This window comes from Malus sylvestris, chromosome 12 (genome assembly GCF_916048215.2).
Source record: "Malus sylvestris chromosome 12, drMalSylv7.2, whole genome shotgun sequence".
NCBI classification, from domain to species: Eukaryota; Viridiplantae; Streptophyta; class Magnoliopsida; order Rosales; family Rosaceae; genus Malus; species Malus sylvestris.
Genome location: NC_062271.1, coordinates 14760373 through 14787159, shown reverse-complemented (window position 1 = coordinate 14787159; position 26787 = coordinate 14760373). Strand labels below are relative to the sequence as shown.

General features: G+C 39.3%; 2 protein-coding genes and 1 pseudogene across 2 annotated transcripts; 2 read left to right on the top strand and 1 right to left on the bottom strand.

Annotated features, from left to right (window-relative positions):
* The first annotated feature begins 5849 nt into the window (after positions 1–5849).
* Positions 5850–8976, top strand: LOC126592693 (leucine-rich repeat receptor-like protein kinase PXC1). The gene is made up of 2 exons (XM_050258446.1): positions 5850–7477; positions 8053–8976. The coding sequence occupies exons 1-2, from the start codon at positions 6103–6105 to the stop codon at positions 8724–8726; spliced, it is 2049 nt and encodes a 682-aa protein (XP_050114403.1). The 5' UTR covers positions 5850–6102; the 3' UTR covers positions 8727–8976.
* LOC126592175 (uncharacterized) lies at positions 7848–12350 on the bottom strand (annotated as a pseudogene).
* An 8137-nt stretch (positions 12351–20487) lies between these two features.
* LOC126593214 (pyruvate kinase 1, cytosolic) lies at positions 20488–26271 on the top strand. Its single transcript, XM_050259206.1, has 16 exons — positions 20488–20766; positions 20868–20964; positions 21061–21158; positions 21575–21730; positions 22402–22479; positions 22716–22847; positions 22980–23060; positions 23178–23249; positions 23350–23439; positions 23524–23668; positions 23869–23957; positions 24158–24253; positions 24379–24446; positions 24595–24694; positions 25351–25410; positions 25939–26271. Exons 1-16 carry the CDS (start codon positions 20698–20700, stop codon positions 26089–26091), a joined length of 1584 nt encoding a protein of 527 aa, XP_050115163.1. The 5' UTR covers positions 20488–20697; the 3' UTR covers positions 26092–26271.
* The last annotated feature ends 516 nt before the right edge of the window (positions 26272–26787 follow it).

The window sequence follows — 26787 nt, the reverse complement described above, 5'->3', positions numbered from 1 at the left end:
CAGAACCAAACAAATGATTTCAAATACATAGAAAAATTGTTCAAAATTAAACCATAAACCTAGCAAAATAGGGGGTAGGGGCCGGCCACTCCTAGTGGGTTCGGCCACTAGGGGCTAATGCCCTAAAACATGTCTAATTTAGTCTTCCATAGGTGTTGATGCCTCCTGGAAGTCTGATATCTCCATTGATGTGGTTGCATCGTCCGGATGATCCACATATGCAAAGTTAGACTCACGACGGGAATGATACTTGGCAATAGCCTCAGGGGAAGCTCGGCATACATGAGATACTCAGTCTGCAATGCATCATGGATGTGTCGTCGAATGAAGATCATTGCAGTAGCCTTCTGAGCTTCGTCGACAGGTTTTTCGGCAATAGGTGTCTCAATGGTGGCTCTAATACCCTTTGCAGTGAGATGGAGCTTCACGTCTTGAACCCACTTTAGATAGTTTCTTCCAGAGACTTCAAGAGCGGAGAAATCGAGCTTGTTCAAGTTCGACATGTCCCTAAAACAGAGGGGAAAACGTGATTAGTCATATGATAAGCCATAGACATATATCGTAGAACAGACAGGTTCTATAGACATGTATTAGTTTAATTTATGCATGAAAACTTCAGGTTTCATATGGTATGTTTTGAATGAAAACTTCAGGTTTCAAAGGCACTAATTTTGAAACTACAGGTTCAAATTAGTTTTATGAACGATTAGTTCATAATGAGAGGTTCCTGCAAGAAACACAGAATGCAATATACTAACTAAGTGTAGTGGATTTGAGTTGGCTTCGGGAACTCAAGTGTGAGAGCTTCGGTACTACGAAAGTATGTGACGGTTCAAAGTATAAAAATAAATTATTGAATTGTTAATGTCCAAAAGTGATCTTCAGGTCAATAATTTTGGATTCATTATCAAATTAGTGGACTACAAGTCACTTTTAATTAATTCAATAAATCGGGCCATACAGGGTCGATTGTAGAAGCAAATAATATTAACATACTGGTTAAATTATTTAAAATGCTAAAATAATAGCTTGTGGGTGGAAAAATGCCCTAAAATAATTTGGGCATGGGTGCCGTGGGTAAGGGAAGGCACGGGGTGCCTTGAGTAAAAACGGCAGGGCCTAGGGTATAGATGCAGGCCACTGGAGGGACAAAACCCCCAGCCGTAGCTGGTTTAGGTGTTTTGGTCCAAGGGGTCACGGGGGCAAGCCCAATGCTTGCGGGTTGGTCATGCAGGGAGCCCAGCGAAGCTGGGGCCTGGATTTTGTGGGGCAAGAGGCCCAGCCCGAGGGCTGGCTTTGTGTGCCTTGTGTGCATAAGGCACCCAGTCGAGGGCTGGCAGGTTTTTGATGCAGGCCTAGAGAGGCCATAGGCTGCAGGCCCAATAAAGAAACCAAAATCAGGCCAAAGCATGTTTTCCTTTTTGGCACAGGGATGGTGCGATGCACCAAATCCCATTCCCCTTTTATTTTTTCAATTCCCTTCAGGTTTTAGGAAAAACCTAATATGCTTCTAATTTAATTTTATACATTGACTCACAAATTCCACATAACAATTTAACTATGCGATGCATGAAACAAATATATATAGTGACAAATATATGAACATATACAATATATATATCGGAACAAAAATATAAACATAGGGGGTTCATGCATCATGGGGAATGTTTTCATGCTTCATGGGTCGTTTCAAATATCTTCCTTTATTTTAAGCGTACCTGAGCAGCAGAAAACGAATAAGCCTTTGAATGTGGTGGATGATAGCCTCCTCCTACGATGCTTCAGTTCCTCAGCTTCTGGCAAGAGCGTGTTGATAACATGTTGTAGGCCTATTTAATTGAGCGATCTAAGGTTTAGAGAGAGAGGGAGGCCGGCCACTTTAGAGAGAAGGGAGATTGATTTAATTGTGAGGTGTGTTTAATTCACCCCATTGTGCCTTTATTTATAGTAGTTTGAAGGGTAAATACATTTCCCTTTATGATTACAACATTTAATAGGTAATCTAATCCTAATAGGAATATATAATAGTTTCTCATATTTTCTAGGATTTACACAATCACATTCATATTCTAAATAGAACTGCAACATATATATATATATATATATATATATATATATATATATATATATATTCTAATGATGATATTAAAAAGGAAAATAATAAAGACACATTTTCTAGCATCTTACATACTCCTGTTTTATCCTGACTATTGATTTCGTTTGATTTATTCAATTCGACGAACATAAATAAAGAGGAGAGTGTGAAAAGCTAAAAATTGTATGAGAAAATCACAGTTCTATACAAAATTATTCGGCATTGGAATGTTAGGAAGTTTTGTAAGATAGCTTATAAGAAGTTGGGTAATTGGTAAAGCCTGCTCTATACAACCTGTATTTTTATTCCAAAGTTTGGAATCCAAACCATGTATTTTGTTTCTTCTCTGAATATTATATTTTCTTTTTAATAATAAAAAAAACACATTGCCACTTAGTACTACGGTGTAATGTTTTCTTCACTTGTAAGTAAGAGGTCTTAGGTTCGATTCTCACCAAATACGATTTTAAACCACAGTATTACTAATTCATTATGAGGCTAAGCTCATCCTCTTTCTTTTAGTGTAGCTAATATCGTTTATTAAAAAAAATAAGAGAAAACATAATTTCTTGATTAGCTAAGATTATTAGTATTTTGCCTCTTCTGACCTTCACATAAAATTCAAAGCCCAAGTTGAAAGTTGAAACACACATGCTCTCCAAGGAAACAATGCAAGAATTAAATCTGCTAACTTTGGCCTTATTTTGTACCTGGAACTTCTTAAACATACAAAAACCACTGCTCTACGTTGTCTCATTTTCTGGATGAGAATCCCATCCAAATTCAAATTGTAGGGATCTTAGGGATTCTCATATCCTAATCATTTATTATATATCGTGTGATAATAAATTATTTAAATTTTATTATTTAAAATTAAACATAAATAATACTTAACGAAAATTGATCGCATAACATACGATGAACAGCTTGGGATCCTTAGGATTCCCACCATTTGAATCCGGATGGTATCCTCATCCTCATTTTCTAATAAGCTTTTGTCCTTTGACTCTTTCGCTTTTTGCTTATTGAGTACAGCTTTTGTCTGCTTTTTGTTTGCTGATTCAGCAAGTGCATGAGGCAAATTGGGGAATTGGATACGCCAATCACGCCTTCAGTCTCTCCTTTTTTGTTTTTTAATAAACTTGGCTCCTCACCAAATAAAGTGGAGCTCCTCATTAACCTACTACGTGCTTGGTTCGTGGAACTTTATACTGGTTGGAATTGTTTATATTATGAATTATTTTGTAAAATTTAGTTTTGTAAAAAAATTAATTAAATATAAATTATTTAGTTATCGATTGACTAAACAACTATAATTTTAATTGATTTTTTGTAGAGATGATTTTGAAAAAGAATTTATATATGAACAGTTTTTATTATAAACACGAAATTTTGTAAATTGATCACTTAGTAAATTTAAATGAAATTTCTCCTCAATCATGAGAAGCAAAGCCTTTTTCTTTCTTCCATGCATGTTTCATAATTAAATACAAAAACAAACCAAAAACATGAAGCAAAAAAAAAGTAAAAAAGAAAAGAGAGAGAGTTTGTAGCCTGTAAGCATTTCCTTCACTTTTCGAGACAGTATCAACTGCGTACGTTTCAAGATGATTCCTGACAATAGGGAAATGTACAGGTAAACTAGGTAATCATATAAGTGGCAGTAAGATTTGCATATATGAATTACTAATGATCAATTAAACTGTTATTAAATAGTTTCATTAATTAGTTATTGGGTATGTTATTTGTGTCGTCAAAAACTCCGTGCTGGCAAACTTCTTAGGACAATGCACTAGGCAATTGTACTGGTACTACTTAAGTGATAGCACAGATGCAGGGGAAATGCTTAATCATGATAGAGAGGAATAAATATTACATAATGAGGAATTTAAAGAAAATAAATTCAGGACAATAACGAGGAATAATTTCACTAAAAGCTCCGAACGACAAAAAATTATTTAGTTTTCCTTGGGTAAATTTCTTTACCAAATTTGAGGTCGCAGTGTTAGCTCAAATGACTGTTAATTACTTTCATTCTTAGAGTTGTGCTATACATGTCAAACTCGTTACTCATTTTTGTGATGAACTGTACTATCCAGTATCCTGTCGCATTCCGCACTCCAATAAATTGTATGCATGCTGGTGTTACAAAGAAACTGATTGGTCAGTTCAATGGTTATATATAGGACAGCAATCTAATCATGTTTTTGGTGCTTTTTTGCTGGTAAAAATGGTAAATTTAGGATTTGGTAGGTAGAGAGCAACTTTGCTTTCTTAAGACTCAAAGTCATACTAAGCTTTTGCTTTGGTGATATGGAAAAAGGAAGGATCTATCATGCATCTAGAGACAATGAGCAACAGCAGGCAAAACTGAATTATGTGTGTGTGTGTGTGTGTGTGTATATATGGACCTTCTTCTTTACGTAAAAGCCTCAAAAGGTAGTCCAATGTCAAGATGATTATAAATCATGCATGCATGTTTAATGTTTTGTGTTCAAAAATATCCCCTCTCATTCTCAGTCGCCATCACCGAACTTAATTATCAAGTGAGAGAATGAGAGAAAGAAAAAGAGAAGGGAACATGCATATATGTATACATAAACGTATATATCCCCATTAGCAATTCCATTAAAGTTTTTCTTATCAACCCAGCATCTCTGCTAGCTTGGCTTATATGCAAAGGATAGAGTTAAACCAAGTAACATTGCAAATGCATAATGATAGTAGGGTTGGGATATCCCCGCCCTCCAAATCGGATGTGAAGGTCTCCCCTCATCTGGCCTTCCGCAAGGGAATCTCCACTCACTGTTTTCCCTAATATCCCCCCTTTGCCACATGATGGGGTTTGCCTGAAACTCTAAACCCTAACCATTAAACCCTAAACTTTATTTAAAATACAAAAATCAAGTTTCACTGAAAGAAAATACAAAAACCAAGACGTAAAAATCAAAATGCCCGAAAAAAAATCCATGTTCCGTAGCACTATAAAAAATTTATAGAGTCTGAGGGAGGTCAGTCAAAGGTTTGATATGATAATTTGATTGATGGATAAATGAATATATAGCAGTTTGGTGAGCCTAGCTAGCTACTCTTGTCAATGACTGAATGGCACCCAAAGAGTTTCAAGTGGAAGTAAATGATCAGTGTTGCCTGCTTCTTTGTGTACAAAATTAACTAGCTAGGTAGCCATAATCAGCAATGGCGATACTGATTATATATTAGCTTGACTACTCATGGCATTTTGATTGTTGCAATACAAATTATTAAATTATGTATGTCAAAGTTTACGATCAGTTATTAGACTCGATTGCTTGTGATTAAAAAAAAAACAACAATATTTGCTTTGCTTCTGATAAGGTATCGTTTTCTACCGACCTTCAGATCACAATCTTAACTCACATACAAATTATTTACTAAAAACATACAAAGTCATTTATTATCTCCTTATAACTTTGGTTGCTTTGCCATACCATGGTGCTCCTTTTTAGGGTCCCCATTCTCATTTCACTTTGGCCAAGAGAAAAGTGAAAAAGGAGACACCACCCCTGCTCTCCAGACCCTTTACTCATTCCATCTGGAAGGAAGGGGTGGAGAACAGCAATCATTCATACAACCATGCCCCTTCTCTCTTTAATCATACTCCTCCTCCTCCTCCTCCTCCTCCATTCATCTCTCTCTCTCTCTCTCTCTCTCAAAGGACACCATATTCCCTAATCATATCATTTCAATTATCAAATAACAAAAAGTAACTAAAAAGAAAAGAAAAAAAAAAGAGAAAGTATTCATATATTTCCCCCACCCCACTTAATCTCCTATCTCTCTCTCCCTCCCCCTCCCTCTCTCTCTCTCTCTCTATTCAAATTCATAGACAAAGAGGAGGGCGTCTCACTCTCACTCACTCTCTTTAGTCTTTAGTCATATTTCTTTTGCTTTTTAAAAACGGACACTTCTCTTTAGTCTTTAGTCATATTTCACTCGCTCTTCCCGCCTAATTCAGCAAACAAACCATGAAGAAAAACAAGCCTTTCGCGTTCCTCACTCTCTCTCTTCTTCTCTTGGCCTCCGCCCACTCCTCACTCTCATCTCCGCCACCTAACGACACCTGGGCCCTCGACCAATTCCGCCTTCAGACCGACAGCCACGGCTACCTCCGCTCCAACTGGACCGGCTCCGATGCATGCACCCCCGGCTGGACTGGAGTCCGATGCTCCACCAATAAAGACCGCGTAGTCGCTCTCTTCCTCCCTTCCCTCAACCTCCGGGGCCCACTCGACTCCCTCGCTTCCCTCGACCAGCTCCGCCTCCTCGACCTCCACAACAACCGCCTCAATGGCACCGTTTCTCCTCTCGTCAACTGCACAAAGCTCAAGCTCCTCTACCTCGCAGGCAACGACCTCTCCGGCGAAATTCCGTCGGAGATCTCCTCCCTCCGGCGACTCCTCCGCCTAGACCTCTCCGACAATAATCTCCGGGGACCCGTTCCAGACAATCTCACCCACCTGACCAGGCTCCTCACGCTCCGCCTCCAGAACAACGCCCTCTCCGGCGAAGTCCCCGACCTCTCCGCCTCCCTTGCCGACCTCAAGGAGCTCAATTTCACCAACAACGAATTGTACGGAAGGCTGCCGGAGGGTCTGTTGAAGAAGTTCGGCGACGAAAGCTTTTCCGGGAATGAAGGGCTGTGCGGGCCGAGCCCCTTGCCGGCTTGTTCATTCACCGGCAATCGCGATCCGCCCTCGGCGGCTTCATCCGAAACGGTGCCGTCAAATCCAAGCCAATTGCCTCAGACGACGAGCCCAAACGAGCCGAACAAGAAGCAACGGAGGAAGGGGCTGAGCCCCGGCGCAATCGTTGCGATCGTGATCGCGAATTGCGTGGCGATGCTGGTGGTCGTGTCGTTCATCGTGGCCCACTACTGCGCGAGAGACCGCGGCGGCTCGAGTTCGATGGCCGGGAGCGAGAGCGGTAAGAGAAGGAGCGGGAGCAGCTACGGAGGTGATCAGAAGAAGGTGTACGCGAACAGCGGGGGCGGCGGGGACAGTGACGGTACAAACGCGACGGACAGGAGCAAGCTGGTATTTTTCGACCGGAGGAAGCAGTTTGAGCTGGAGGATTTGCTGCGGGCGTCGGCGGAGATGTTGGGGAAAGGAAGCCTAGGGACAGTGTACAAGGCGGTGCTGGACGACGGGAGCACCATGGCGGTGAAGCGGCTCAAGGACGCGAACCCGTGCGAGAGAAAGGAGTTTGAGCAGTACATGGATGTGATTGGGAAGGTGAAGCATCCCAATGTGGTGAGGCTGAGTGCTTATTACTATGCCAAGGAGGAGAAGCTTCTTGTCTATGATTATCTCCCTAATGGAAGCTTGCACTCACTTCTGCATGGTAAGATATTATTCCTATTGCTTTTTCATATCATCAACATGCATGTTGCATCTGTAGCCCTCTTGCTACAATTCTCAACAGTTCAACCCATCAAAATTAAATATCGACACCAATAATAGCGATTAAATATTGACGATTTAACAATAAGATACTTGTTACACTTAAAAATGATTGTTTTAGCAATTGAGATTTGAACATTTTTTAACGCACTGAAGCCTTTTTTGACACCCCTAGACCTCAATTTGCGTATTCATGCCCAAAACTTACTCAAGAGATTAGCTATTGACAGGGTTTTAACCCTCACCGTCATACAAAGGCTCAACACCTTACCACCACTGCAGTAAAGAGTCACTTGTGTAAGCTTGAAGTCTTTAATGTAATTTGACTACTATTTAAAGTTTCATTTACTAATTGAACTAGTACATAAGATTTCACTCATTATAATGCAGTTTGAGTCTAATGCGATTTAGTGTAATATAATCCACTTTAGTCATTAATAGGGTTTAGTGTTCAGTTTGGGGCACATCCATACGCATTTTGTTTGATTTTTTATGACTTCTTTGGATGTAATTAAGGGAATCGGGGTCCGGGTAGAATTCCATTGGATTGGACTACAAGGATCAGCTTGGTGTTGGGTGCGGCTCGTGGCCTCGCCAGGATTCATGCGGAATACAGCTCTGCTAAAGTACCGCATGGCAATGTCAAGTCTTCCAATGTCCTTCTTGACAAGAATGGCGTCGCTTGCATTTCCGACTTCGGCCTCTCTCTGCTTCTCAACCCGGTTCACGCCATTGCAAGATTGGGAGGATACCGAGCTCCTGAGCAGGCGGAGGTCAAGAGGCTATCTCAGAAGGCGGACGTGTACAGCTTCGGAGTCTTGCTGCTGGAGGTTCTAACGGGGAGAGCTCCATCCCAGTACCCTTCTCCCGCCCATCCCCGTGTGGAAGAGGAGGAGGATGCGGTGGACCTTCCGAAATGGGTGAGGTCTGTGGTGAAGGAGGAGTGGACCGGGGAGGTGTTTGATCAAGAACTTCTGAGGTACAAGAACATTGAGGAAGAGCTTGTTGCAATGCTCCATGTGGGATTGGCTTGTGTGGTGCCTCAGCCTGAGAAGAGGCCTACAATGTCGGAAGTAGCTAAGATGATTGAGGACATCCGAGTCGAGAGGTCCCCACTCGGAGAAGACTATGATGATTCCCGCAATTCTCTTTCGCCTTCTCTCGTCACCACTGAAGACGGGCTGGCCTGATTGACAACTCCATCCCTCGTTTCTGTATCAGTTTTCATCTGCATTATCTCGCTGTGAATCGCTGCTGCTACTTTGCTTATTTTTGTGTAGTCGTGGTCTCTGTAATATCTGCAAGTCCATGTATTCTTAAAATTGTCAGAGGTAAGGAGATAGCTTATCTTGCCACCAAGATTAACATTTAGTTTGCTATTATGTAAATCTACTTGTTGAAAGGAATTATTTGTGATGGTTATCTTCAAATCACTTTAAATCCTCAGAGTGGAAGCCTAACCTGCCCTAATTTTGCACCACATAACACTAAAGTCGGGAATGTTTTCGATCTGTAGACGTGCATCTGTGCCTGGGGACGTGAATGATCGATCACATGTATTACTCAAATTTAACTCTACAAGTGAACAAAGAATCTCACAATTAACATCTTCATGCATTCAAAAGTTGATAGAAACTGATCATTTAGCACTATAAAGCAATGCAGGAAGATCCGAGATGCATTCAAAAGATTCAATACGATTTTAGAGAGATATGCAACGACAATTTCAGTCTATCATAACTCAGAACCATACTTTTCTGTTCACACCTCTATTAATACAAACTGACCAGGAAAAATGTTAGTCATCTGCATCAACAATCATCCTCCAAGTAACATACATAACTTAGACAGGATAGTTATAATTTGTACTCTACCTTCTTGTACTAAGGTGGCAAATGATATATGCCAAGGATATGCAGCCAAGTCTCAGCGAACGGAGCTTTAGAAGCCAACAATTTTTCTAAATGGGGTCTGTTGAAATTAACTTGACAGACAGTTATCTGAAGTAATTAGACCTAGTTCTATAAATATTAGCTAATCCTTCCAGTTTGATCTATCAGGGCACCAACTTGTTCTCAGCACGGTGCTTTCGATATATTTCCAGGCTCTAACAGATTATAAGACCACAACTGCACATAAAATTGCAAATTGATTACTATGAAGTTCAACACCCATGTACATAAAGACACCATCCAATTCATTTGATCGGAGTTCACACAGCTTCTGAGTACAACCTTGATGATGACTCAATTGTCTCACTATTGTTCAACTTAACAGAATTGCAAGAAAATCAAAATACACTTACCCGGAATCCTGTTTTCTTCGCAGAAAGTCAGTGCCATCATGTCCATGGAGGTGGCGCCTCTTGTGACCAACTCCCTCATAGAGATGTGATCAAATGTAAAATTATTGTCTTGAGAGTTGCAGTCATAGACACCATCTGCATTGGTACCCTTGAGTGCTGCCTCTGCATTAACTGAGAACTTACGAGAGTCACAAAATTTTGCATAAAGTCCAAAACATGTGGGTGGGGAGGCATGCATGTATACGTGTAACAAGTGTGCAGGTGTTTGAGCGGAAGTAGAACAGTTCTGTGTGATTTTAAGAATGCAATATGTTGAACATGAAGTATGAATGATAGAAGAGCTATACTCTCCAAAGCTTGAAGTGCGTGTCAGTGGAAAAGAGATGATTTTCAGTGCCAGCACCAATTCCAGCAAAAATTGCAACCCCGCCTTTTTCAAGATGCCTGATGGCCCGCTGCCTACTCATGCATCGAAAATGCAGTTTGAACACGAGTCTGGACTCCCATCTTCACCAGTGCTGACTGGAGCAATACGGAATTCATTACAGTGGCCATCATTCTGGTACACATCACAGTCATCTTTTGAGTACCATATATATCTAGCAATTTATAATTAGCATAACTATCAGAGAGTGGAGATAGGACATAGACCCAAGCTTCTATAATTACACCATTTCTGTAACATCCCTCCAGCATAAATGGTATATTTCAACTGCACACGGAGAAACAAAAATTGTATCTTCAACTTCTAGTGGAACATGCATAATCTTCACACGAGACAGTGGAGATTATAAAACAAAAACTGGTCATTATGATATAACATTCTCGGGCGCTCTATCTTATGATCCAAATTTTACTCTAGTGCTTTATGAAAAAGAAAAAAAACGAAGCAGACCAGATCAGATCAGATCAAATGGGACCCAAGCTACATTGGACATGCATCCACTAAAAATGCAATGATAATGTCAGTAATTCAAGGCATATCTACCCAGTTTGGTGTATGCAGTAGTTCTATGTAGCCTATTGCAGATACCACAAATCCAAAGTAAAAGGCGGAATGAAGTTAAATTGCAAAAGTAGCAATGGTATTTACCTAATCTGGTATGCAGTACTTCTATGATTCTATCCAACCCAGTTACCATCACCCATGCATCTCCACAAAAGAAGTTGCGACCAACAATTGCCACCTTTTACACCGAGCAAGAAACAAAACAAATGTTGCAGATCAAACTCAAAAGGAAAGGAAAAAACATAACACTGCAGACAACAAACGATCATACAGAAACCAATGCATACCTCCACGCCATTGCGACAAGCCAATACAACTTCTTTCGCAAACAGCATTGCCAGCTGCCCAATCACTAACCCGCGCTATGAAACTTGCTCTCGAGAAGTAAACACATCGACACAGAGACTGACTAATTACAAGCTTAGATGATCAGCATTTGAATGAGATAAATCAATTGGGTTTGCATATATAGAATAGAACCATCGAGTCGACGTTGTTCGGAGCAGTGCCAGCAAGAGCAGCACTACTGATTTTGAAGACCACTCTTCGCCATTTGATACTCGGAGCTGATTTCACCTTGTTGTTCATCTTACCTACAGGACTCGACACTGTCGTTCCATATCTGCTGAAAAACAACACAACACAAGTAATTGAGCAACCAATTGCAGCAATAACCTAACAAAAATGCAGCACTAACCCAAAGCTCTTTGATTGCCGCGGTGTGTTATCCAAAGAAGAAACGCCTTTATCGTTATCGGAGGTGGCCTTTGCCCCCACTGAATTGCCGACGATCTGCTCCATCTTCTGGAACCAAGGCCAGTGATTCGCCGAAACGCCGCCGCTGCTCATCCTTTGCCTCTCAAAAGTTATCGACCTTGTTCTTGCACTGTTCGATGCTCTTCCTCTGCCTCTCGCACTTCTCGCTTACGATCGCCGCTACCTCCCCCCAATCTCTGCCTCTCAGATTTCTCCGATTCAGCGCGTGAACTTGTCCAGGTAGGCGTCGAGGAGGTACAAATATTGCCGTGTCGCTCCACTCCTCTCTGTCCTTTCTGTAATCTCCGTTTGCAGACGCCGAGGCTTTCGATTTCTTGTAACTGTACGGAGCTCTTACTTCGCCGCCGCCTCCGTCGCTGTACACATCTGAGTGGTTCTTTCTCTTCTCTCCAGTGCCAGCGACGACGTCGGTCTGATCAGTGCCGCTATCGAACGGATTCGAGCAGAACGCACCGGCGGCTGCATTTTCGTAGTCGTCTGCATGGCCTTCTCCGTCGCTGACATTGTCCTTAAGTGCAGGCTGGGATAGTGGCGCGTGGACTATGGGAGTTCGTGTCGGAAGCGGTGAGGAGGCGCGGAGGACTGGTGGACGTGGTGGGATGTTGGCGCAAGAGGGAGGTGATGGTTAGGGTTAGAGTCGTCACCGAGGAGAGAGAAGTCGTCGTCACAGGAGGAACTTAGAAGAGCGACGTTAGGGATAGAGGGGTTGGCGGATCGACGACGTTAGGGAAGGCGGGATGGGAAGCTGCGGCGGAGTGAGAGAGAAACACGAGGTTGTTTAACGGAACGGGTAAGACGTGAATCGGTGTGGGATGGGGCCGTGACGGCTTTGTGACGGTCCCGTTAAGTAATGAACAAGGGTTAAATTAGGGGTGGCCAAACGGATCCTGAATCCGTGGGTAGGGAGGGTTCGTAGCGGTTCGGGGTAGGTTCGAGGCGGTTCCATAGTTTTTTATATACAAAATGGGGCTAGACAGGGTAGATCCAAGTAAAAGGGGGGGGCAGGGCGGATCCTATTTTTTGAAGACACGGGGGGGGGGGGCGGGATCCCTTTTTTTTAAGACACAGGGCCTGGCAAGATCTTTGATATCCAATAAATTAAAAGAAAAACTAATGAAAAAAGGCTTAAAAACTTTAAGTTTTAACGATAGAGACAAAATAAAGGGTAAAGTAAATAGTACCAGGATTGACTTTTTAGTGTAAAAATGTGATTTTTTGTTAAAGTGAACAGTACCGGGAGTTTTTCGTTAAAGTTCCCTAGATTAAATGGAAATGGTTCAAAACTCTCACACACATAGTGGAAAATAAATGTATACAGTTCAAATCTCAGACACATCTCCAACGTTCATTTCTAACACACTTTTACTCTCTTAGTCTCTCTTCTCAAATTCCTACTTGAGCCTCGAGGTCTCACTGTACTCCTTCCGACTCCGACCACCATCTTCTCTGTCGTAACTTCGTCTTCTTCGTCGGTCTGTACGCTATGTTCACCTCAACAACGTCGGCAGGGCTCTAGTAAAGATGACCAAGAAGGACAAGGACATCACCGCCTCCCTCGATGGCTTCACGGAGAAGAAGATAGGCGTCTTCACCAATTAGGAGAAGAAGTTTGAAGCGTACCAGTTGTTGGTCGCATCTGGGTATGTGATTTGAGGGTTAAGTTTATGTAATTGAAGCAAAATAAGTGCCTTTGGGAAAATCTCCTTATAGGTATGTATGACTTTGTTTTAATTCATCAATTGGTGTAATATGTAATGGCGATGAGGGATGTTTTGGATCTATAAGGAAAATGATGTCTCTCTAGTTTGATATGTGCGTCAGGCTCAGCGGCTCCAACTAAAGCTGATGATGTGGCTGGGCTTAAGCGCGAATTGCAGGCCTTGTTAGACCTGTGAACTTGGCTCGAAACGATCCGTTTCGAACTACCCTGAAACACCCCAACCCCTTTTTATATTTTAAAAATAGTTTTAGTCTTTAATTGGTGAGCCTTGGGGCCACCTTGTTTTATTTTTGTGTTTTCCGGTCTCCCACTCTCTTCTCTCAGTTCTCTTTTCTCCCTCACCTCTCCCGCAACTCTCTCTCCCTTACACTCTCTTGGCTCTCTCTATCTCAACCCCTCCGAGGGCTTTTCTTACCAACAAACATCACCATCGTCTTTATCTCATCGCTACAAACTCAACCATAGTCTTGGCATCTTGGAAATCGAACCATGAAGCCCCGTACACGAGCTCCGACACAGACAGCCACTTTCGAGGAAATTTTCGGCCAAACCACGGCTATTTGGGCGGCGTGCAAGGTTTGTCCTCCTTAAAACCCAAAAACTCTTTACTTTAAGTTGTTTTTATTTTTATTTACTAAACTAAAGGCATTTAGGCCATTTCCTTTAGGGCCTTAGGCCCGTGCATCCTAAGCCAACCCTTTTAACCCCATTACCCTAAACCCTTAACCCTAACCGGTCCAAACCCTTTATGGGAAATATTCTGTTAGGGAATATTCCGTCAAGGAATATTCTAGGAATATTCTATCGACGTTTACGAAATTTATCCAGGACTCTTCTTAAGGTAATTCGACGTTCTGAATTTGTTTCCAATGTCCGTTTTCCCAAATTCAATTGCTATTATATAGTTTTATTTATTGGACTCTTTATGTGCTTAGGGGAAATTATAGTGGCGTTTCTGTCTTCGCTAGCTGCGTGACTTTTCGACGGCGAAGTACTGTGAGTGGACCCTTTCTAAAATTACATGATTTTATAGTTTAATTGTATAAACGAATAGCATGCCTTACGAGTTTATGTTTTGATTTTATGTTAAGCATGTTTATTGAATATGTTGATTTTCGTCTCGTGTTTTTTGTGAAGAATTAATTGTTGGTCTATATTGAGCTATATTTTAATATATCACATTTTCTATAAAAACCATGAACTGGTAGACTATCTGATGGATGACGATAGGATGCTAGGACATGTTTTAGAAACCCCTCTTTATAGTATAGACGATGGATGACTTTATACTATGAAGTGGTTATTTATGAGAGGCTTAACTATTTGTGCGTACCTAGTAGACACTATCCCGCCTGGGGCGAGGATTTGGTGTTGACATTTAGGCCGGGAGAAATAATCCCTAGCTATGGCCTGAGGGACACAGAGTAGGCATTGGGCCGGGAGTTGGTAATCTCTGGCTATGGGCACAGAGACCACGGAGCAGGCATTGGGCCAGGAATTATATTTATTCAGTGATCTTACTAGCAGCACACTGCGCTTACGAGACGATCTACGAAATGATACACGCGATGATTTATATGATGTTTTTCTGCGGTATACCTGTCGAGATATTTTATGGCATGCTAGAGTTTTAGAAAAACCTATCATTTATTATGCTAGTAGTTTTCATTATTTATAAACTTGGGGGTTAGTATGTTCATAACTGTTTTCATATTATGTATATATATGAACTTGGTCCACTCACCCTTGTTTTGTGCCCCCTTTCAAGATTTAGAATCGAGGCATACGATCCTGACGTCAACGTCTTCGCTTTGGCATATTCGAGTCCTCTAGGTGTAGGACCCACTTCCGTTATTTATTAAATTTTATATTAATTCTTTTAGAACTCTAGTTAGTTGTATGCTCTGAACATGTTTCTAAATTTTTAATTCATTGTATTTTAAATTTCTAACTCTTATTTATTTCTTATTCTTAGCTTTTGTATCAATTAATGACTTTCGTCACCCTCGGGTGTCGGCCAACACGTGTCTATCCTGGTATTCGGGGAATATCAGGGTCGGGGCGTGTCATGCCTAGCCCCGTTGCATTTTAAAACGGGTATGGTCCAGTCCCTCCAAATTTGGGCCCCAACCTGACCCATGCCCACCCCTAGGTTAAATAGTTCATTGAACTGAATGAAAATGTGGGTGGGACCGAAACTTATGTGGACGGCTAATTGGTTATTGGTTCGTTTCATCTTTTGCTATCGCGTTTTGCAAATGGTTGGAGACAAATTTAACAGGTTTTTGGGTCAACACAATAACGAATCAGGTTATTATCGAATAACCCAATAAGCACATATTAAGATATATAAGTGAGTACACCGTTACATGATAAGAAAAATATTAATTTAATAAGTGTAGACATAGATGTTCTTTCTCGGTGACAAATGGAGCGATTTCATTATCCGATACTTTCTCGGTTAGCACGAAATGTGTTAATAATTTCCATTTCAACTATTCTGTTAGAATCTGCATTCAGTATTAGGTAAAATGACCTGACCTATTAAGAACACGTTAAGATAATGAATGTGACATGACACGATCTGTTAAAATAACATGTGTTATACGAAAACAACATGAATACGACAAACACGACCCGTTTGCTAAGCCTAATGTGGAGTACCAGCTTGAAGTCGGATACTTAGAATTTTTTTTCTATCAGTTGGCCTTCTAGGCGTGTACGGATAATGCTAGGGAGACTAAAATTTGCAAACTAAATGATGTGTCACAAATAGGAAATAAGCACATTAATCAACACTTAAGTAATAATTCAATCATCAACACTTAAGTAATAATTCAATCATCAACAACCACATCATTTATGTGGGACCATGATTTTCTAGAGTCGAGCTTGGTGTCCACAAATCTAGCCCATATTTCTCTTGTCATGCATCTTATGCGTATATATAGGATAACTAATTTAACATGCATGTAGGTTGATGCCACACGTAGTATGAGAGTGAGGACTTTGGTGGACAACTGATGATACCCATGGGCTCATAGCAGAGATCTTCATAACGAGCTTTCGTTCTTGGGCTTGTCCTATACTCCTATGTACAGCCCGCGATGCGCTCATTTGTCAAAATTGAATTTTATTTTTTCAAAACTTCAAACCATGCCTACATTATCCTAGTGTTGTAAATTGTAATCAATGCAATGCAATGCAATAGATGATTTTCATATGTAAATAATAGAGAGTATATTGCCACTTTGTACTAGGGGTGGTTCGGTATGGGATCCCATACCGAAACCCTTGTCCCGATTCCCAAACCAAAAATTTCGGGAATCCCAATTTCAATACCGATCCCAAACCCAATTTTCGGGAATCCCGAAATAGTTTCGGGATTTCGGGACAAATCGGGAATCCCGAAATGATTTTGGGCTTTTGGACTAAAATATTATGTTTTTGGGATAAAATTCAACCTTTTAACACTTTTGGGCTGCCAATCTGCAAAGAAGCCCGTTTGCAATATGTGCAACTATTAAATATGTGCCAATTTGCCAATCTGCCATACTGCAATATGTGCAACTATTGAAGCCTTTATTTTCTATGGACTCCCATGTCGTGTGTGTGGGTGCTTATTATATAAGTGTATAAGTAACCAAGCTGCAATCTGTGCACAAATCTGCCCATCTGCCAATGTGTGCAGTGTGCACAAATCTGCCAATCTGTTCACAAATTTGTGCACAATAGCATTTGCCTATTCAATTTCTACTACAAATGCATGCAATAAAAATAAATTAAGTAACAAATCCAAAAGCAAAAAAAATTAGTTACAAGCCAAGGTTTTAAAATAAATAAAGTAACAAACCTAAAAGAAAAAAAAATAGTTACGAGCCAAAGTTTCAAAATAATTAAGTTACAAACCAAAAGCAAAAAAGCAAAGCTTAACGTTTATGAAGATTGTTGGCCTCTTCGGCCCCTTCGGCCCTTTGATCTTGTTGATGCTTGTGGTTGCCCCCTTCTTGTTGGTACTTGTACTCTTCCCCTTGATGTGCAAAGCAAGAGGAAACAATTAAAGAGAATTAAAGAGAATTCATATATATTCATAAAGAGGAAACACAATTAAAGAGTCATATGACTCATATCTATTCGTAAAGAGAATTCATATTTATTCATATCTAACTAATGTCCATACGATATAAACAACACAAACATGTGAATGCAAAATGAAGATATAGTACTAACCTTAAAAAGCCTCAATTCAAACCGAGGACCGAATACACTTGTTATTACAGTGGGTAATGGAGTGGAGTGGTGCATTACACTCAGATCTGATCCAAAAGCACAGATAATGTCATACTTGAGGATCTAATCAGTTAGATTAAAATTACCAATGGAAGAGAATCTTTTATTTAGCTAAATGATTAGAGAACATAAAAGGAGAGTATTAGTTTTCTGCCTTTTGTAATGGTCAGAAGGGGTGGGGAAACATTGATTTTAATTTATTCTAGCTTCAATTATCAAGAAATGTATATCGTAAAAAACAAATTTCTGAAGCGGAAGAATCTGTAATACTATTATGCATTCATGTTTTTCAGGTGGTAGTGCCAAAAACCTACCAGAAATATACATCAAACTAGAATAAATTAAAGCTATACTCTCCTTTTATGTTTCTTTTATGTTTCTAATCAGTTAGATTCTAATCAGTTAGATTAAAATATTTCTGGTAGGTTTTAAGTCCCTTTTCTTGACACTATAGCATTCACTTCTCCGGGCACTTTACGGTGACATCTACCTTGACTTTGTGATGACAATAAAATCTCTAGATTCTTCTATGGATCTAATCAACTCTATACATTTTACAAGAATCCACAACATGAGCAGACTTTGAAAAACTGAAAAAGACATAACCAAGCACATCCATATCATTTTTTATGATTCAACAAACATTACCATTCCACTTCGAAAAACATAATGCAAGCAAGTTCAGTCAAATACACCGGAATTCCTTTACCCAAATAAAATCTCTAGATTCTACCTTGACTTTGTGGTGACAATAAAATCTCTAGATTCTTCTATGGATCTAATCAACTCTATACATTTTACAAGAATCCACAACATGAGCAGACTTTGAAAAACTGGAAAAGACATAACCAAGCACTTCGAAAAACATAATGCAAGCAAGTTCAGTCAAATACACCGGAATTCATTTACCCAAATACACCGGAATTCATATACATATACATATACCCAATAGCGATATAGATCAGAAAGTAGCGGGTTCCTAACCTCTCCGTCGATTCAAAATCCCTAATGAAGAAACCCTAATTTCAGAAACCCAAATTCAAAATCTCTAATCAAATTTGGAATTAAACAATTTGTATGAACTTTGGTTGAGTTTATTGCAGGAATTTCTTACCTTTTGCAGTGAGGAGGAGTGCGGACTGAGGACTGGTATGGACAGTGGGTGAAGGCGCGATTCAGGTGACGAGTGAGGACCCAGAGGAATGAGGACTGGTGTGGCCGTGCGGGTAGATTCGGGATTCAGGCGACAGATATGGGAGGAGAGACAAATCGACGAGGAGAGACCGAGAGTGACTGTTGAGAGAGACCGAGAGAGAGATCAGGATTTAGGTCTGAGGTGAGGTGAGAGTGACTGTCGAGAGAGACAGAGAGAAAGGGTCAGACACGGGTTGAAAACATAACAACGGTTGAGATTAAATCTCAACAGAATCTAAAGGCTATTAAAATTCTAAATATATATTTAAAAATTAAATAATATATATATATATATTTTTTTTTTGGTTCGGTTTGGGAATACCGAAATCCCAAAAACTTGAGACCGATTCCCGTACCGAAATTTTGGGATCGGTTCGGTATTTGGTACCGAAAATTTCGGGAATTTCGGTTTGGTTTCGGGAATTTTTCGGTTTGGTTTGGGATTTTTGGGATTTTTTTCCAGCCCTACTTTGTACTAGGTCAGTGGGTCATATGAAAATTCAAAGCTTGAGAGATATTTTAGTATGTCTAAAACACGTTTTAATAAACTAAATATTTTAGAATAAAGTTCTTTTTCGACTTATTATATTAAAATACTCAGTTGTGTTGTTCTCGGCTGGAGAAAATTTTCCTAAGCTTGATGCAATAAAATCAACTTTCATGCGTCGGCCATGGACGACTGCCAGCCCCTAGAATTTGACCAACTGATGACCCATAGCAACTTTTAAAAATAGGAACACAAGGCAGCAACCAGTTCTAAACCAAACCACTTTACAAAGCACGTGCTTTATTTTTCCTACCCACAGAAAAAACACACGAGGAAACTCCCGCCACGCGTTAATGATTCGCGTGAGGTGTACGTTTTTCCCTCCCCCACGAAACCAAAACCAAGCTTCTGACGACGCACTTCCACTTTTGCCACGTGGTCCACACGCCCGGATACGTGTACTTAATGTTAAAAGATTGAAAAAATAAAATATATTCTTGTTTTTGCTTTTGGCAGATTTGTCGATTTCCTTACTAAACTTGTATAAAACAATCAATTCCCTTTAAACTTTAATTTTACCGAATTACCTTTATAATTAGTTAATTTTCTTGTATAACTTAATTTTAGTCGATTACTTATGAACTTATATAAATGGTTAATTTTTTCTTTGACGTTGAATTTTAAAATTTTTCGTTTATTTTGATCACGGAAATAACATATGACATCTATATGTTGGCAAAAAAAATGAAAAATTAGATAAATGAAAAATAGATGAAAAATTTAAAGTCCATCGCTAGAGAGGGGAATTGGCAATTTAGAAAATTTTAAGGTTATTGGCTAAAGTTAAAGTTAAGAGGAAAAATTGACAATTATATAAAAAAAAAAAATTAATGAAAAGGGTTTGAAAACTTTGAATTTTAACAAAAATAACAAAATAAAGAATAGAGTGAATATTACAAAAATTGATTTTTTGTTAAAAATATGATTTTTTGTTAAAATGAACAATATCTAGAACTTTTCGTTAAAATTCTATATAAAAATTCATAAAAATAATCAGTTAAAATTAAAATTCAAAAGAAAAGTAGCACATATGTACAAATTGAGAACAAGCCGACAAATACTTCTTTTGTTTTGTTTTTAATAAAGTAGGGCAAAAAACCAAAGTGAAGTGCGAAAGCAAAACAGAGGGGATTTCCATATTTCTTTGTCGTCGCAAAGAAATTAAAATATAAGAGTTTTTCAGAAGCAGAAAAAAAAAGCATATTCTTCCAAAGGAATCAGGTTTCGACGCCTCCAGTTTCGTTTCGTTCCGCTGCTTCTTCTTCTCCACGCAAAAAGCAGAGAGTAATCAGCACAAGCAGCAACAAGAAGCAGCGAAGATGCATTCGAATCACCTTCTTCTGGAAGAGCCAATCCGGATGGCTTCGATTCTCGAGCCATCCAAGGCTGTAAGTAACTCAAATCCCTAATCCCTAATTCGATTTTTGATTCAGATTTGGTTTGTGAATTTTTTTTGTTCGTTAATTTATTACTTTGGTAATTTTTGCAGACTTTTTTTCCTGCAATGACGAAGATTGTGGGTACGCTCGGCCCCAAATCTCGATCGGTGGAGGTTATCGCTTCCTGCCTCAATGCTGGAATGTCTGGTATGCGATTTTATTTGCCGAAAGCAAATTAAATTTTGAATCTTTCGTGTTTTTTGTTGGGTTTTGTTTAATGGATTTGAATGGTCTGGTTGGCAGTGGCCCGATTCGACTTCTCGTGGGGCAACCCGGAATATCACCAGGAGACTCTGGAGAATCTCAAGGCCGCTGTTAAGAGTACTAAGAAGCTTTGCGCTGTATGTTTTCTTCGAACTTTTAAGGGGATTTGATTTGTTGATTTCTTTTGTTTGCCAATTCCCATGCATGCCTGTGTTTTTCAGTTATAAACAGTTTAATAAAGGAATGAAGGCATTTATTTTTGTCTGTTGTTTTTCACTGAATCCCGACATCGGGTTAATCTTCTGCTGGTTAATTTTTGATCTTTGGACTATTTGAGAGTCCTTCAACTGTTGTTTGGTCAGCATTTTCGAAAGAAATGAGAACATCACTTATGAATTGCTAACGGGACAAATCTTCGTAGTTTAACATCTGAGATTGCCATCAAAATATTTACTAACTGTGTTTTTAACAACTGTGATTTTCTCCTTTTTGTGTGCTGAGTAATAGGAAAAATAAGCTAGTGACCGCATGCTAATGTTTGGCTGCTTATCAGGTTATGTTGGACACTGTGGGTGCTGAGTTGCAAGTCACCAACAAAACTGGGAATCCTATTTCACTCCTTGGAGATGGACTCGTTGTTCTGACTCCAGATCGTGGACAAGAACCATCCTCAGAGCTGTTGCCCATCAATTTCGATGGATTGGCAAAGGTTTGCCAGCACCTATCATTTTATCACGGCATGCATGACTTGGTTAAATATATAACAAAATTGATGGACAGGTTAAAAAACTAGTCAAGGTTAGGTTTAGGTCTCTTACTACTTATAATGCTGAAATCCGGTGGAGATGTTCATAGCTTTGGACATTGCATTTCACCAAAATTGGTGAGGTTTTAGTAACAATGACTAAAATTGATGAACTTTAAGCCTGTGGATATGGAGTTGATTGATGGCCCATGGTTTGGAGAACTTTTCCCACTACTGTTTTCTCTTTGTTGTACATCCCCAATAGACTTCTATTCTGCTGGTAATGCTTGAAATTATGGATCTCCTGATGACAATAAAGTAATTTGAGTGGCGCCATCACAGTTTGAATTACATGTTCATATATGGAAGACGGAGTCAGACCTACTTGTTCTCATGGTGACAGTAGAGATATGAAGCTGCAATTTGTCCAAATATGTTTATAACCTGTTGATGTGTATTATCTCAAAATGTCTCCCTTTAAGATACTAGAAATTTTGCTTTTACCTCTTAATGAGTTGAACACTGCAAGTTTCTATTATGTTGTTATTTTATGTTATTTATTCATTTTTGTAGTAGTCCATACTGACATAAAATCTCCATAATATCACATGTTAATCTTCAAATTGTTTTTGCAGGCGGTGAAGAAGGGAGATACCATTTTTGTGGGTCAGTACCTGTTCACTGGAAGTGAAACGACTTCTGTATGGTTGGAGGTAAAACATATATAGTTGGAGAATAAACTTGGTAAAGAAATCTTTTTAGTTTGCTTCCCTGAAATTCCCCCACCCCTGAATCTGAAAAGTCCTGTTTCCACTGAAGAAAATCTTCACTATGGTCCAGTTGTTCTGTGTAAATTAGTATATGAACAAACCTAAAAGAACTTTACATAATCATTGAGGGAAGTTGAAGGGTCATGATTGGCTGATAATTTTTATTTTCAATTGATCAGGTTTCTGAAATAAAAGGAGATGATGTTGTCTGTTCCGTAAAGAATTCTGCAACATTGGCTGGTTCATTGTTCACTTTGCATGCGTCTCAAATTCACATTGAGCTGCCTACTCTCTCTGATAAAGATAAGGAGGTAAGTTATTTTAACTTGCTGCCCTGACTACTTTTAATAGGTTTGTATGGAATGATTCAAGTCTCTATTAGTTCATTTTGGCCTGATGCCTTGACTGATTTATTGAGTGCTTGAATTCAATGCTTGATTCAGGTTATAAGTAGTTGGGGACTTCAAAACAAAATCGACTTCCTCTCATTGTCATATACCAGGCATGCAGAAGATGTTCGCCATGTAAGTGTGATTCCAAGTTCCATGTCCTTGTATCAAGTCTCAACATCTGAATATTATTTCGTCATTTTTGAAGTTGGTTGTGGGAATAACTTGAGTATTGTTAATGGTATAATGCAGGCTCGTGAGTTCCTGAATAAGTTGGGCGACCTCAGTCAGACACAAATCTTTGCTAAGATTGAGAATATGGAGGTGAGGTTCATCTATTTTCAGTTCAGAATCTCAACTTTCGAATGACAATGCTGAGTAATGAATATTTATGTTTTTGTTTTGTTTTGTTTTTATGGATTAGGGATTAACCCATTTTGATGAGATTCTGCAAGAAGCTGATGGTATCATCCTCTCCCGTGGGAACTTGGGCATTGATCTCCCACCAGAGAAGGTCAATTTCCTTAATTTTGAAGTAGAAGGTGTTTAAATATTTATTTGTTTTAAAAGAAGTGAATAAACTTTTTGTCTTTTACAGGTCTTTTTATTTCAAAAGGCTGCCCTTTATAAGTGTAACATGGCTGGAAAGCCTGCTGTGGTTACTCGTGTTGTGGATAGTATGACTGACAACTTGAGGCCAACCCGTGCTGAAGCAACTGATGTTGCAAATGCTGTATTGGATGGTGCGTCCCTATTTGACTCAACGCATGCTTTAGAGACTACTTGATAAGGCCCATTGAAGGGTTTACTTTATTATGTTTGCATCTACTAATGTCTGAGATATTCTCTTATTTTTTGTTACTGTTTGCCATTGTTTGCAAGTGCTCTGTTGACTAGAAAATTATGTTCTTTGTTTCCTAACTTAATTGTCTTGTGGGTGCAGGAAGTGATGCAATTCTTCTGGGTGCTGAGACTCTTCGTGGTTTGTACCCTGTCGATACAATCTCTACTGTTGGTAAAATTTGTGCTGAGGTAACCTTTTACTTGTAATATTATTCATTCTTTGTTTAGTTACTTTTTATATCAATGCATTATCATTTTAGTATATTGAGGATGATTGCCTGTGCTGGACATGTCATTAAATTGGCTTATCGCAATGCACTAAGTATGAAAGCCACATTTTGTTTCTTTTCCTTTACAAGTATAGTCTTTCCCAATTTTAATGCATGCAGGCAGAGAAGGTTTTCAACCAAGACTTGTATTTTAAGAGGACTGTCAAATATGTTGGAGAGCCAATGACACACTTGGAATCTATTGCGTCTTCCGCGGTATGACTTTTAATATGTTGTTCTTCTGATAATTTCATGTTGCCTCCTATTGTAGTTAGTATTCTGGTTGAAATTATTGCATGATTTTGTTTGGTACTTGAATTGCCAATGTCATCACTGTCTAGGTACGAGCAGCGATTAAGGTGAAGGCATCTGTTATTATTTGCTTCACTTCTTCAGGAAGAGCTGCAAGGTGTGTTTGGTATTCTTGGAAATGCATAGTTATCTGTTTGTAATTAATTTATTCTGGTGGGTGCATTTGGCATTAATAAGACAATCAATTTATGCTTCTTTTTATTGGCGAATGTCCTCAATTCTTTTAAGTCGTTCGTATTATGCAGATTGATCGCAAAGTATCGACCCACAATGCCAGTTCTTTCAGTTGTCGTTCCCCGGCTCAAGACAAATCAGCTTAAGTGGAGCTTTACTGGAGCCTTTGAGGTGTGCCCTTGACTCTTGAGTCTTTGATTAACTTCTAGTTCAATTACTGCTTTGAAGTCTATCATAATGCATGCCATTTTGTGGTTCTTTTTCCTAAACTTATTTGGAAGTGCATTTACATATGCAAAGTTTGATGTATAGAAGATTGTTATCCATTCTTGTGAGATGGAAAGGTCTTGATGCTATGCATCTGTTCACTAAAGAGTCCAAGAAAAGTAAAGATGTTTACCAGTTTAATCATGATGTTGCTAAATGGGAGTCGTAAAAAGCTTCTAAATCTCATGCAGAATTTAAGCGTCATGTCAAAATCCAGGTCTATACTTTTGTTATCTCGTTATTAATTAACTCCATTATGCTTTATGGGAAAGCCAATGTTAGAATTCATAAATTGCAGCTGTAATAAGGCTAATTAAATATTGCACATGATCAGATTTAGTACGAATGCTATGCACTGCTTTGAGTGATTTCTGACTTGGGTAGAAAATGGGATATCTATGAAATGTTGACTTTTTTTGTAGAATTAAAACTCGTTTTAGAAGTTTGCATATTAAAAAATGCATATTACTTATACCTGTTCTTCTATTATTTGTTCTCTTATCATTTTAATCTGTAGCCTCTTCCTAACTTCTTTTTCTCAATAACATACCAATTTGCAGGCAAGGCAATCACTTCTAGTCAGGGGTCTGTACCCTATGCTTGCTGATCCTCGACATCCTGTAAGTACCTTATTCCTGTAAATAGTGGAGGTCGTATGTAAATTTATAGATCTGTGGTTTCTGCTAGTTAATGTTATAGAGGGTCTTGAATATCTATATTCATGCTAAACTAGCTTGATCACTACACTTGAACATAGAGTTAGGTTTGGATGGTACTTGGAGCCACGAATGTTTGGCAAAGAAGTATCCTTTTCTCTATTTTGGCACACCCTTGGTGGTGAAAAGAAAGGGTTTGAGCTCCAATTTTAATCACCACTCACCTGTATTGTTATTTCTCGGCCTGAGTATTCGGACTCTGTCCTACCTGTTTGTAACGAGTTTGACTATAGTGCAACCTGTAATTACCCTTTAGGTGGAATGTTGCCTTGGTCCTGCGTGGATCTTTTTCAGTAAATAATGCATGTTTGTTTATAAGCATGACAAGTAACGTACATATCATAGTGCTATCAAACATTTAGTTTGTTACAGGTTTTACCATGGTATTGATCTAGTGTCACTCAATTTGTTGCCCCATATGTGATTTTGCAGGCCGAGTCTACCAGTGCAACAAACGAGTCAGTTCTAAAGGTCGCCCTTGATCATGGAAAGGCATCCGGAGTGGTTAAGTCGCACGACCGAGTAGTCGTTTGCCAGAAAGTTGGTGATGCCTCTGTAGTCAAGATTATAGAGCTTGAAGATTAGCATTCTTCTTTACCCTCATTTTTGAGGCGTAATTTCCTATCTTCTGTTTTCCTGTCGGGAAATGGACGAATCATATCGCCCTCGAGGTTTATAGCCCTCAGGTTTTGGAGGCTTGGTAGTTGATTAATTGTTCTATGCACACAATTATAGTCATGGTGTACATGACCCCCCCCTCCCCCACCCCCCCAACACCAAAAAAAAAAACCCCAAAAACAAATTTTGTGTTTACACATCAAAGTCGTTCAAGTCTCCAATAAAGATGGTTTTTTGTGATATCTGTTGGTCAGTTGTTTCAACTGAGATATTTGCCTTAAACTGAATGTTTTCCAAACCGTAACACGACACTGAAAGACTCAGATTGGCACTTGACATTGCAAGTATGGAGTTTTGCTACATCCTCTCGTGTTCTTATCGAAATAGTCTACTGAAACAATTAATGTCTTTCGTAACCAAAAGGAAGAAAAAGGAGTTGCTTTTCTCGAATCTTCATGGAGCAAAGGAAAAAGAAAGAAGCGACCATCCAAGAAGAGAAGATCATAAACACAAGGAAGCAAGAGAGAAGATCATAAACACAAGGAAGCATCCAAAGAGCTTGGAGTGAAATTGGAGGTCCTCCACTTGGGTCATAACCTTGTAATGCAAGGATGAGCTCAAGGGTAATGAAAGCTCTATATTTCCTCTTTTTAATTTTTAAAG